This window comes from Lonchura striata, chromosome 36 (assembly GCF_050655825.1).
Source record: "Lonchura striata isolate lonStrDom1 chromosome 36, ASM5065582v1, whole genome shotgun sequence".
In the NCBI taxonomy this organism is placed as follows: domain Eukaryota; kingdom Metazoa; phylum Chordata; class Aves; order Passeriformes; family Estrildidae; genus Lonchura; species Lonchura striata.
In genome coordinates, this window is record NC_140738.1 from 5607926 (window position 1) to 5621456 (window position 13531).

General features: G+C 49.5%; 1 protein-coding gene across 1 annotated transcript in view; it reads left to right on the plus strand.

Moving 5' to 3' along the window:
• The first annotated feature begins 1442 nt into the window (after positions 1–1442).
• LOC146764067 (uncharacterized) overlaps positions 1443–13531 on the plus strand; it is a 173915-nt gene continuing 161826 nt past the window's right edge. Inside the window, exons 1-2 of the mRNA XM_085565437.1 lie at positions 1443–1538; positions 10742–11581. Of these exons, the coding sequence (XP_085421563.1) occupies positions 10795–11581 (787 nt within the window). The 5' untranslated portion in view covers positions 1443–1538; positions 10742–10794. The remainder of the gene's footprint in view (positions 1539–10741; positions 11582–13531) is intronic.

A 13531-nucleotide genomic window follows, 5' to 3' on the forward strand; every position in this document is an offset into this window, starting at 1 on the left:
TCTGTTTTTAGAGAAGGACAGAGTGGTAAGCCACATTCCATCTCCTCTGCTGAAGCACAGCCCAGCAGCCTCCTCAGCAGCTGCAAGGGCGGGATGCCCGTGTGCCTGGTTTCCAGGCTCCCCGGCAGACCAGGGGTTAAACGTTGGGTGTCTCCTGGATTGTCCCCGGAAAGGGCCCATCTCTGCACCAAGACACCTTTTTTCATTTGTAAATTAGGTCTTTCTTTCTCTGCCAACTGTGGTTTCTCCAGCTCCGGCTGCAGCCACTGGTCATTTAAAACTTTAAGAATCTTTTTCTACAAGCACAACTGACTTGATGTATATTTTTACAAAATCACGAATTATGCCATAACATATATTACAATGGGGCTGCAGAGATCCACCTGCAGGTCCATGGGGATGCAGAGATCCCCTGCAAGTCCATGTGGATGCAGAGATCCCCTGCAGGTCCATGGGGCTGCAGAGATCCCCTGCAGGTCCATGGGGATGCAGAGATCCCCTGCAGGTCCATGGGGATGCGGAGATCCCCTGCAGGTCCATGGGGATGCAGAGATCCCCTGCAGGTCCATGGGGATGCAGAGATCCCCTGCAGCCCCTGGAGGAGCCGGGCTGGAGCTCGGCGATGCCTGAGAGGAGCTGTGAGCCCGCGGGCAGAGGGGCCCCGCTGGAGCAGCCTGTCCTGGCAGGACTGAGCCCGTGGCACAGTGACCCACGCTGCAGCACTCGGAGGGGGCTGTGCCCAGGGGATGGACTCCGCTCCGAGAAGTTCCTGGAGAAGTCTCGGCCGGGAGAGAGCGCAGGGTGCAGCAGGGAACGACTCCTGTCCCTGAGCAGAGGGAGAAGCCCCGGGGGATGAGCTGAGCATGGCCCCATTCCCTGTCTCCTGCCCTGCCGGGGGAGGAGGTGCAGCTGGGAGCAGGGAGGCGTGGGGAAAGCTGCATTTAAGGCTCTGCACTGACTTCTCCTTCTCCTGCTCCGAGTCTTTGGAGTTTTCTGCCAGAAATCTCTCCCCTTCCCCCACCCACCCACAGGGCTTCGGGCAGGTTTCCCTTTTCGGGGGAAATCAAAGCGAAGCACTGATGCACTAACGAGGGGCAGGGGAAGTGAGGCTCCTGGGCTTCCCGCAGAGGCGGAGGCACGGGAGGCGCAGGGCCGGGAAAGCCGTGGCGGGAGGCGCGGAGAAGTTTGTTTGTGTGAGCAGCTCAATCCCGGCTCGGCCCGGGCCCGTGCCGGGGCTGTTCCTCATCTCCGGCTTTCCCCTCACGCAGCCCGGGGGCGCCGAGAGCGCGGGGCGACGCGGGGCCGTGCGCAGAGCCCGCCCCGAGCTCGCTACCATTGGCCGCCGGTGCCGTCAGTCGCGGTTGCGGCGCGCTGATTGGTGGGAGCGGGGCGCGGCGCGGCCCCGGCGGCGGGCTGAGGGCGGCCGTGGCCGCGCAGCGCCGCCATTGGCCGAGCGGCTGTGCGGGCCCGGCAGCGGCGGCAGCGGCCGGAGCGCGGTGAGGCGGCGGCGGCGGAGCTCGGAGGCGGCCCCGGCGCAGGTGGGAGCCGCGCTGGGCTCTGCGGGGGCTCGGGGCCGGCTGCGGGCGGAGGGGGCGGCAGGGGGCTCCGGCGGCTCGCCGGTGCCGTGTCCGGCCCGTGCCGGCCCCGGGCTGAGGGCGCTGCGGGAGCGGCTGCCCGCGGTCTCCTTCCCGCCGGGGCCGGGCAGGAGCCGCTGCCGGAGCAGCGCTGGCTCGGCCCGGCTGCTGTGGGTAGGACAGAGGGGCTGCCCCGCGGCCGGGAGCGGGCGGGGAAATTCCCGTCGCCGGAGGTTCGTGTGCCCGGCGGAGAGCGAGGAGTCCTGTCAAAGTGACTTTATTGCCGAGCAGGGGCAGAGGCCGTGGGGCATTTGCCGTGCGCTCTCTGCCGTGGCTGTAGTCCGCAGCCTCCTTTTTATCCTCATTTTCCCGGCCGCATCTCCCTCTGCCTTTGCCCACCGGCTGAGTTCCTTGGAAGGTTCCGACTTCCCGATGCGCCTGCTGCCTGCCCTCGTTAATGTGCACCCTCCTTTTGTAGAACAGCCGATATTCATGGCTCTGTTAAGTCTTTGTTCTTCTCCTCGAAGTTCGGGAATGTAGCGGGACTTTGAGCAGGTCTCTGGGTCAGTTTGTAACATTTATTGGAACTGATGGTTTCTCCCCTTATCTACAAGTGCCCGGCCCTATCTCCAGGCAGATTCACTCCTTGACTCTGTTTTGTCCTTCCCGGGTCCTCTTTGGTTTTGTGATTATTCTCGGTGCCCTCATTCCCTGTCCTTTTGTAGCGTTTGTGGATCAGGAGGCCTGGCTGCCACCTGCATGCCCTGGCTCAGCTGCTGGATGAGCTGCACTGCCAAGGTGTGGAGCATGGTAAAAAGATGAGAGTTGCTGCAGCACAGAAGAGGAGAAGCAGCATTCGTTTGACCCCTGGTGTGCTGGGGAGCCAGGAAAGCATGTCCCATTCCCATCCTTTCTGTGTTTGACCAATACATAAACTGCTCTCCTATTTCCTTTGTTATCCTTTTCACCACTTTTCCCTTGTCATCTCTTTACCAGCAGCAGTTTGAGTCATTTAGTTTTCCACAAACTCCTGCTTTTTCTGCTAACAGATAATCTGATCCCATCCCCTGGTGAAATGTTGTGTTCATCATTTCAGTGGCTTGGTCGGCAGGAAGGTCAGGAGCTGGAGCTGTCTGGTTGGTTCTTCTTTCGAGGACAGCTTGTAATGTAATGATGCCATTGAAATGATAAATGGGTTCTCAGTCTCCTGGTAAGAATTTGTGAGAAATGCCAATCACTTGGTTTTTAAATGTTAGAAGTTTAATAATAGTGAAATGGTTCTAAAAGTAGGAATACAATTAGACTAATTAAAATTTAGAGTTAGGATGATTACAAGACAATAAAAACAAAGACTTACAGATGTCAGGATGCTCTCTTGGGCACTTAAGCCACAACAAGCATACCTTGTGAATAAAGGAATCACCCCTAAAAAAATACACTGTTGCATATTCATATATCCTTCATGGTTATGCATACATTTTATTTAAAACAAGAAACTCTGTCTGTTGTTGTATGTCAGCTGTTTTTTTAATCCCCACGGCGTGCTTCAGTCTGAGCAAGGCCTGAAGAAATTAGCTTCTTCTAGTAAGAAAACAATAAATTCCTCTTGTCTGGAGAATTTAGGTGTTCCTTGAGCGAATTTAGGTGTTCTCATTCCTTAACCCCCCCCCACCCCCCCCCCGCAATGCATATTTTCTCTTTTAACTACTAAAGCTTCATTTTATCTTCAAAGATACATTTACCATACTATTAAAATGTTAATACAGCACAACTTATCAATGTAACATAATACATATAGTAACTATCTGCGTGGAGCCATATAACATGCATTTTTCACAAAATTTTTTTGGTTCCCAGGGGCTGGTCCATGGTGTTGTAGGATTTGTTCTGTTGGCCCTTTATCTTTTTCCCCATTTTTGGGTGCTCCCTGCAGCTGAAGTTGCATCAATTTACCATTTTTTTCTTAATCCTTCATCATATACTTGAATTCCAACTGATTTCCCTGAACTTGTTCTAGCAAAATCCCCAGTGCTCTGATACACCCTGTACAGCACAGACAGTGACAGCAGATGTTGGAGTGGGCAGAGGGATGATCCCCCCCCTTATTTTAGTGAAGTTTTCACAACATTCTCCATTTGCTGTTTCCCTTTGCAGCTTCAGCCATTTCTGTTGCAGAGTCAGAGATCCTCAGCATGGGCTCTGCCTTCAGCTGTGCAGATTCCACCTGTGCAAGCAGGCAGAGCTTGGGGTGAGGGGCAGAGGGAATCAGCCAATTCCTGCCCCAGGCAAGAAGAGCCAGGTACATTGTCCCCACTTTGCCCCAGCAGTGTTAATTTGCATTTCTGAAGCTCCTCCTGGGTGCCTGGAATGCAGCTTCTCTTCCACAGCAGCCTTCAGCAGCCTCAGTTGTGCACCCCCCCACAATCTGATGCTTTTTTTTTTTTTCCTTCAAATCATCTATTTATTGTTTATGAGTTAAAGGGTCACCTTTAAATCTCATCTAGTTTTGAAAATTTTGAAAAACTCTAATCACTTGGTTTTTAAAATTTTAAAAGTTTAATAATAATAAAATGGTTATAAAAATAATAATACAATTAGAGTTAGGACAATTACAAGACAAAAAGAGCAAAGAATTACGGACGTCCAGATGCTCTTGGACCCTAAGTCAAGAAAAGCTTGACTTGTGAACAAAGGAATCACCCTTAAACCAAGACACTTGTTGCATATTCATACATCCTTCATGGTTATGCATACATTCTGTTCTAAACAAGAAACTCTGTTGTATGTCAACTGTTCCCTTTAATCCCCTGGTGTCTTCAAGTCCGAGCAAGGCCTGAAGAAATTAGCTTCTCCTGATCAGAAGCCATAAATTCCTCTCCTTTGGAAGATTTAGGTGTTCTTGGAAGGGAGCATCTCATTCCTAAAAAGAAAACTCCCCCCACATACATAATCTCTATTTTAACATAATGTTGTAACCTAAAACTACACTTAACACAATATGTAAGGGAATTAATACAGCACAACTTTCTAACATGACACATATAATATTCATTGTAACATTTGCGAAAAGCCAATCATAAATATGCATTTTTCACAATCCCACCTCTTACTGCTCAAGCCAAATGATTTATAAAGAATATTTCCTGTCCTCTTGCATTCTTTGGACTCTGTTGGTAATCAAATAAAACATGGGATTAAACAAAGAAGAAATATCAAAACACTTGTAACACATAAAAGGAAGAATCGTAATTTCTTCCACCATCCCATTCTCAATACATTACCCCACCTGCTAGTTTTTAACGTTATTTTCCCATTTTTGGACTGATACCTGGGTCATAATTTTTTTCTGATATCCTTTGTTTTTTCCAGGATGACATCCTCATTGCCATCTATTTTCAACAATCTGTACACCCCATTCTTTAGCCAATAAATAGCGTAAAGCCAACCTATTTATTGCACTGCAGGTGATGTTTGGCTTTGCAGACTCCATATTAATTCCAATGTCTGAGCAGCTTTGTTTATTATCTTCTCTATAACTGCTTGGAGTCATTTAATATGACTCAGGATTTAATTTGGGGTTAATACAGAGCTAGACTGCTGTGCTTGTTTTACCTTTTTTTTACTAATTGTCTCTTTACCGAATCTTGGACTATATTTCTAAGATCAAATGTAAAACAAATCCATCTCTCTCCTTTTGGGCATTCCATGCCCCAAGTATTACTACTTTTTCCTAAGTTCTTTGTAATGTGATAATTTTCCCCCTTTTTCCTGCAGGTACTTAATTTGGATGGGTTATAACAGTGCCTGTTGACATGGGTGTGTGTAATAAAAAGGAACTTTGGTTTCTTTCCATGTGATACTTTCTGTAGCATTTGTGACACGATCTTGCTGCTATCTCAGAAGGGAAAAGACAACAAATGAGAGACAGAAACAGGAATGACAGAGGTCTGGCATGGCTTATACCCCCACCTCCCCTGCCTGTGGGGCTGCTGCCCACAGCAGGTACGTGTGATCTTCTCGCTGGTGAGTACAGTGCTCAGTCCAGGCTTGCCCTCTGTTTCCCTTGTCACTCCTTTTTTACTCATTTCCAGGCAAATTGTTTTTGACACCTTTTAACTGTGGTTTTCCACCATTCCTCAAGTATCTCTCAGTCCACAGGCACTGATAATTCCCATCTACAAAACCAATTTATTACTTCAGTTTTTGAGGTCTTTGTGTATAGGGGATTGATTCAGTACTCAATACTTCTTGCCACGAGAACATAGATTTTGTGAGCTACAATGCCAATTATTCTCTTAATTTAAACATTCACTTATAACCCAGCTGCCATGTCCAATATGGGGATGAATCAAATAAAGTATACAGCATAGTATTAATGGCAATTTCCCTTCTTGCCTGTACAAGTCACAGGCTAAGGCCAGACTATCAGAACTCTTTGACTCAAACACTCCCGACCCTCCTGTTTGAAGTGGCAGTGTTCCTCTGCCAAGGAGGTGTCGGAGGCGTCTCAGGGCTTATTCAGGCAGGGCTTAGAACCAGTGATGCAAGCTTTGCCTTATTTCTCAGTTAGGTGTTATTCTTTGTACCTGCCTTGGATCATTTGGGTCTTCCCAAACCATTACCACCCAGTCCTGGTTGAAAGTCAATTTGGTATCACCCAGTTTAGATGTGATAGTCCATTCCTCACGTTTCTTCACAAATTCTTTTATTTTGCTGGCATGAATTCACTTTCTTTTCCATGGTTGGGATTGCTGCTTTAGTAGTACCTGGAAAGGACTTCTTAATAACTCAGTGTTAAAAGAAAAGAAAAACAATACTGCATTAACTTTCACCATTAGTTTTCTTCAAAACTTTCTGGGTTTAACTAAAAACTTTTTCTATAGCTGCTTCTTCTTCTTGTATCCATCTGTGCTAATTGCTGCAGAGGCCAATTCTTCTTCTTGTGAGCTATAATTAGTTAAATAAAAAAAGACTAGCCCAAATTTAACACAAGATGTATCACATCTCTTGGTTTTTTGCTTTTTAGGCAACATCCAACTGTTTTAGTCTTACAGACCCATTCTTCAGAACAAAAGCCTCCTTTCCTTAACAACAAAAATCAGAAGGAAAAAAAAGAAGTCTTGTTTAAAAAAATAAAGCACATTGTGAGAGTCAGCTATCTCTGCTTTGATCTTATCTCTATTGGTGGTCCAGCTCTCCCTCTTTTTCACAGCTTTGCCTTTGACTGTACTTCCTCACTCCCCTCCCCTTGTTGTCACTCTGTCTAGCAGGAATGGGGGAGAACTTACAAATAGCTGCGGTATGGGGACTTTGGGGCGTATTTCGCTCTTTCTCTTTCTCTCTCTTTCCCTTTCTCTCTCTTTCTCTTTTTCTCTCTTCTTCTCTCTTCTCCCTTTCTCTCTGTTTCGCTCTCTTTTTCTCTTCACATTTCAACATCCACATTCCAATATCAGTCCACTTTCTAACATTAGTCCTACATCCTGGAGAGGTGAGTCTGCCAATCACCTCTCCCTCCTTTTTCAACTTCCTTACAAATTTAATTACTTTTGTTATGTGTGTTCTGCAGGCCTTTAATTCACGGCACCCTCCACCAAGGCTACCAGCTACCCACAGCTGACAGTGCTAAAACTAAAGACTTATTTTGCTGTCACAATTTTCCATTCACAAGCTTGAAAGGGTTGTAGGAACAAGGTAAACAAAAACTTACTTCTGAAGTGATCTTGCCTGCAATAAAAAATTTAAAGCAATCCTTGTTAGTGCAATATAATTTGCAAAGAAGCCAAGGTATGATTTGGGAAGGGCATCTTAGGACACAGAGCATGAGTTTTACAAATCTATAATTTGAAGAGGGAATAGACAAAATGTGGATACAGTGGGGGAGACAGCAAGTAAGGAATTTATCTCTGCAGTACTCTCTTTTTGACTGCCAGGAGACACTCTCTGAAGAGGTTCTTACAGTACAAACAATAACTGGATGGGAAGAGGCACTCTTGAATTTAAGCTTTGGTGTCAAAATAGGAAACTGCCCCTGAGCACTGCAGTGCTGGAGCACCCTGCCTGCAAACTCACCAGAGGCAAGCCACTGCTGCCACGCTGCAGGGCTGCCTGCAGCACAGAGGGAACCATGGCCCAGCCCTCCCTGCAGGCCTGGGTAATCCACACAAGGAATCACAATTGCTTCATAGCTCTCTAACTCATTCAAGAAATAGGAAACTGTAGTAAACAGAGATCTCCCTCACCATCTTTTTCATATGTGTGTGTCACACACCCACTGTGATGCTGGAAGTAACAAATTGTTTACATTAGAAGATACTGAAACTTTTTCTTCATTTAGCTTTGTAAGTTCCCTTTTCTATATGTAGCAACCTCCCATTGTGGGAAAAAATGAGCCCTATTTTTTTACAAGTGTCTTGTATGCACAATTTTATTTGCTGTTCTAGATACACTGCAAGTAGTTAGCACTTCCAGAAAAACTAGCAAACAAACAAAACAAAAAAACTAAGAAAGCAAAACACATTTGGGTACATGAAAAAGGACTGGTTGGAAGGAAAATTGTTTCTCATTGACCTACCAAGCAGTTGGTGTTACCTTTATTTTAACTTTACACACTGAGAACACTTGATTGAACAGCCTGCATTGACTCAAATTAATAGCAGGTTTTGCTATGTCACAGCTGTAAACTGGTTTTTCAATCCTAGAGTACAGTAAGTTATGTATTTCAAGATAAAAATCACAATGCAAATTGGAAGAAATTTAGTACTGCATGAGGTGTGCACACAATTAATTTACCTCTAGAAGTCAGTTTATGACTTTCCTCTACTAGGATTGCAGTAGCTGCTATAGCTTGAATACACACTGGCCAGCCTTGATTTACTGGATCCCACATCTTTGATAAATAAGCCACGGGTCTCTTTACTCCTCCCCACTCTTGAAACAAAACCCTATGAGCTACCCCCTTTTTTTCATTTACATACAAATGAAAGGGTTTTGCTAGTGAAGGTAAGCTTAAAGTTGATATTGGGGCTAGTTTTAACTTCTTTTTTCTTAATTTTTCATTATCCTTTTTGATCCATTTTATATCATCTCCCTCTGTCATTTTTTTTTATTCAAAAATTTTACTGCCTGTGTATATCCTTCAATCCATAATCTATAATATCCCAATAATCTGAGTATCTTTCTGATTTCCCCCTTTGAAGAGGGAGGGGGAAGGGATAGAATCCCTGTGTTTCAGTCTGGGTTGAGCTTCCAACTACCCTTACTAAGCAAGTGTCCAAGATATTTTACCTCTGATTCTACAAATTACAGCTTCCCTTTTGATACCCTTAATCCTTTTTCCCCAAGAAAATTCAAAAGCTTTATAGTAGCCTTTCTAACTTCAGCTTCAACTTCCCCAGAAAGTAAAAGATTATCCACATATTGGATAATTTGTATTTCAGGGGGAGTGGGGAAAGTTTGTAGTATTGTTTCTAAAGCTTGTCCAAATAAGTTTGGGGATTCTGTAAGCCCCTGTGGTAGTTTTGTCCATCTTAATTGCTGTTTTCTCCAGTTAGTGGGTCCTTCCATTCAAAAGCAAAGATAACTTGCTCTCCTGGGCTAATGGGCAAGCCCAAAAGGCATCTTTAAGGTCCACTACACTAAACCACTGATGCTGGGGAGGAACTTTACTGAAAAGAGTATAAGGATTTGGTACCACTGGATAGCGGGTCTGAGTTCCTTTGTTAACCTCCCTTAAGGCTTGTACCAGTCTATAGCTCCCATCAGGCTTCTTTACTGGGAGTATTGCGGTATTATGGGGAGACATACAAGGTTCTAATGTCCCATCCTTTGTTAGTCCTTCTATTACTGGCTTTAAACATTCCCGTCCTTCTAAAGATACAGGATACTGCCGTACATGTATGGGACAATTTTTTTTTTCCTCAGTTGTGATCTTTATGGGGTCAATATTTAATCTTCCCCTATTTCCCTCCCCAGCCCAAACTTCCTTGTTAATTCTTCTTCCATCCTCCTGGCCTAGTTTTAAAAGTCTAGCTGTCATCTTCCCATCTTCTGGAACAACCCCTATTCCTAATTTCACTTGTAAATCTTGTCCCAGTAAATTGCTACCTGCCCCTGGGACCAATAAAACATCCCCCATCCAAAATCTAGTTTCTCCCTCTATTACCACATTTTTAATAAAGGGTGCAGTGAAACTCTCTCCTTTTGCTCCTGTTACTTTTAGAGTATATTTGCTTACACTATAACCTTTTGGAATATTTAACAGAAAGGTTCATTCTGCCCCTGTGTCTACCACAAACTCCAATTCTTCTTCTTGGGGACCCACTCTTAAAATTATCTCAGCATTCCCCACCTGGACCCCACCTGTGCCCCCCCCTCGGCCCCATGGCCCCGCGAGGGGAATTTGGGGAGGTGGGAGTGGGGCAGCGCCAAGGCCGGGCCCCCCCGCGCTGTCCTGGCGGGAGCGGCTGCAGTGGGGACCGAGTGCGGGCGGGAGCGGCCGAGAGCCCAGCGCTGCCCCAGCCCGACCTGCCCCAGCTCCATCCCTGCCCCTGCGCTGGGATGCTGTGGGGCTGGGGGGAAGAGGGAGCCGGCAGTGGGTGCTGGGCCTGGGGGCAGGAGGAGAAGGGAAGGAGAAGCAGGCTTGAGGAACAGAATGGTCAAAGGATGCAGGTGGCAGGAGAGGGTGGGATTGTGCAGGCGAAGGAGGAATGTCAGGAGGAAGAGGATTGTGAGTAAGAGCAGAGACACAAGAGGAGGCGGAGAAGGAGCAGAAAGAGGGAGCAGCAGAAGGTTCCACCCCTCCCTGTATCTGCAGCCTCCTTCCAGGCCCAGGAGCGCTGCTCTCCCCACATGCAGCAGGTGACTGTGGAGGGGGATCCAAGATTTTCAGGGGGTAAATCTTGGTGTTTCTGAGCTTTCTTGGGCTAAATGTTGGTGCTTTGGTTTTATGTGGCAGCTGAATCTTTATATTTTGGAGGAGGTTTTTGCTGACTTGTGATGTTTGGGGAGTTTTTGTCCTGTGTCTTGAAGTTTGTGGGATTTTTGGGCTGAATCTTGGTGTTTCAGAGGTTCTTACAGACACAAGATTCCCTATGATTTCCTGAGATGAACTTGGGCAAGGAGGCACCTCCAGTCTAAGGAGCTCTCCTTTTGTTTTTCGGTCAAAGCAGGATTTTTCATTCCCTGGCTGTGGCTGGATGGAGGAGGAGAAAAAGCCCCGAAGATGCTGCAGGAGGAGGAGCTGCAAACCCAGCCCAGGGAGCTGCAGGGAGGAAAGAGCCCCCTGAGCCAGGAAGGCGGGCGGAGATCCAGGCGGAGCTCGGAGCTGGTGGAGAAGCGTCATGGCAGGGAGAAGCCCCACAAGTGCTTGGAATGTGGGAAGGGTTTCAGCCGGAGCAAAGACCTGATTAATCACCAGAGGATCCACACTGGGGAGAGGCCATATGAGTGTGGGGAGTGTGGGAAGGGGTTTCGGACCAGCTCCAATCTCCTCAGACATGAGCGGATTCACACAGAGGAGAGGCCCTTCCTCTGCCCCGACTGTGGGGAGGGCTTCAACCGCAACTCCAGCCTCACCGTGCACCGGCGCATCCACACTGGAGAGAGGCCCTACGAGTGTGGGAAGTGTGGGAAGGGCTTCAAAGACAGGTCTGGCCTGATGGTGCACCAGGTGATCCACACAGGAGAACGGCCCTACGAGTGCCTGGAATGTGGGAAGAGCTTTGGTTGGAGCTCAGACCTGAGAACACACCAGCGCATCCACACAGGGGAGAGGCCCTACGAGTGTCCCCAGTGTGGGAAGAGGTTTCAGAGAAGCTCCAATCTCCTCCTCCATGAGCGGATTCACACAGAGGAGAGGCCCTTCCGCTGCCCTGACTGTGGGAAGGGCTTCAAGCACAACTCCGACCTCACCGTGCACCGGCGCATCCACACCGGGGAGAGGCCCTACGAGTGTGGGGAGTGTGGGAAGAGCTTCTCACAGAGATCAACCTTGACCAAACACCAACGGAGGCACCACTAAGAGAAGCCCTGTGAGTGCCCCGAGTGATGGAAGAGCTTGGAGTGAGGGAAGAGAGTGAGGGAAAAGCTTGGAGTGAGGGAAGAGCTTGGAGTGAGGGAAGAGCTTGGTGCGCTGCTGCAGCTCCATCCCCCATGGGAGGATCCGGCCTGGATGATCCCCAGTGACCCCCGTGGGGCAGAGCCCTGGTACCCCGGTATGGGGAATAAAACAGAGAGAAAAGCAATGGAGCTGATCAAGGGGCCCGATATCTGAGGCCTGACTGAGCAGAAACTGTGGGAGACACAGACACAGTTTAAGTCTCCCTGGGCAAGAAGAGGGGACAGTGGGGGGTGGCAGGGGTGTGACAGAGGGGATGAGGGGGTGACAAAGGGACAGAGGGGACATCAGAGCCCTCAGGAGGGGACAAAGGGGACCCTGGGAGGACACAGGGACCACTGCAGGAGGCCACAAGTGCCACCAGGTCCCTGACACCTCCCCTGTCTCCTCCCCAGGTGTACCTGTACCAGCTAGAGTCACTGGTGAATGTGGTGGCCACCCTGGGTGAGGTGGCAGCCACCGTGACCGGGTTACAGAGGGACGAGCAGCAGCTCATGTCCCCAGAGTCCCTGCACGGGAACCTGAGGAACTTCACCTGGAGTCTCTGTGAGACCCTGGAGCAGGGCGGTGTCACCTCCCTGGGCCACCGTGGTGTCCCCTCCCTGGGCCAGGCCCTGGCCGTGCTTGGGGCCACCCCAGGGGCCACCTGGGCCGATGTGAGAGCTGCGGGCTGGGCCTGGCAGGAGTTGGTGGTCAGGCTCGAGGACAGCCGGGCCCTGCTGGCCTGGGATGCCACCGAGCTCCGCGACGCCCGCTGGGACGCGGCCATCGCTGCCATCCAAGCCGGGGACCTGCAGAACGTGGCCACCCGCAGGAGGACAGCTGGGAGCAGCCTGGTGGCCACAGCCCAGCAGCTGAAGGTGGCCCTGGGCAGGGAAAAGAGGGCCTCGGCAGGGCTACCCACAAGGCGCAGGTGGCTGCGGCCACCAACGAGGCCGTGGGAGAGGCCGTGGTGGCCAGCAGCCAAGCCATGGTGGCCACCAGAAGGGGACATTGGGCACAGGTGGCCCTGGGGCCGCTGGAGCGCTTGGTGGAAGAGTGTGAAAGAGGCAGGTGGTTCCCCGAGGAGCTGCAGCGCCGGCTCGGGGACATCGAGGCCATCCTGGAGGGGACAAAGAAGGTGTCCCCCGATGTCCCTGAGGCCTTGGTGGCCAAAGTGGCCGGGTTTGAGCAGCTGTGGGATGCCAGTGCCTGCCTGTGCAAGGATCACCTGCTGGGGACACTTGGGGACATCCACGACCTCCTCTTGAGTCCCTGTGGTGGCTCCGGCGGCCCCGGTGGCCCCAGCAGGCGCGCCCTGGCCCAGCGGTGCCAAAAAGCCGTGGAGGATCTCCCCAGGCTGCTGCAGCGATGGCACCGCTCTGATGCCATCAGGGACAGTGACATCCTGGTGGACAGCGCTGGCGTCACCAGTCCCCTCCTCGCGCGGGATCTGAGACCAATTCGGAGAATTTTCTGGGAATTTTCATGGGCATTGTCCCACATGCTGATGGGAGTTTCTGGGATGACGTTACCAGCCGCACCTGGGGCCATTCTGAGAGCACTCAGAAGGCTTTTGCATTCCCCTGCTGCCTTTTGCATTTTCCTGTTTTTTCTGTTGGGTTTGGCATTTCTCTGTTGCCTTTTGCAGGTTCCTATTGACCCCCAGCATTTTGCTCAGGTGCTCATACTGATATTGATTATTGATAATTCCTTGCAGCTGCTCACTGGCACAATAAAATCTGAGTTTGCATGGACAAGTCCAAGGCAGTGTGAGCTTTCTGCCAGGATTTGGGAATCCTTTACGAATCCAATTCTCACATCCCTGGGCCCCCCCGGTCCCGGCGCTGTTCCCGGGGGTCCC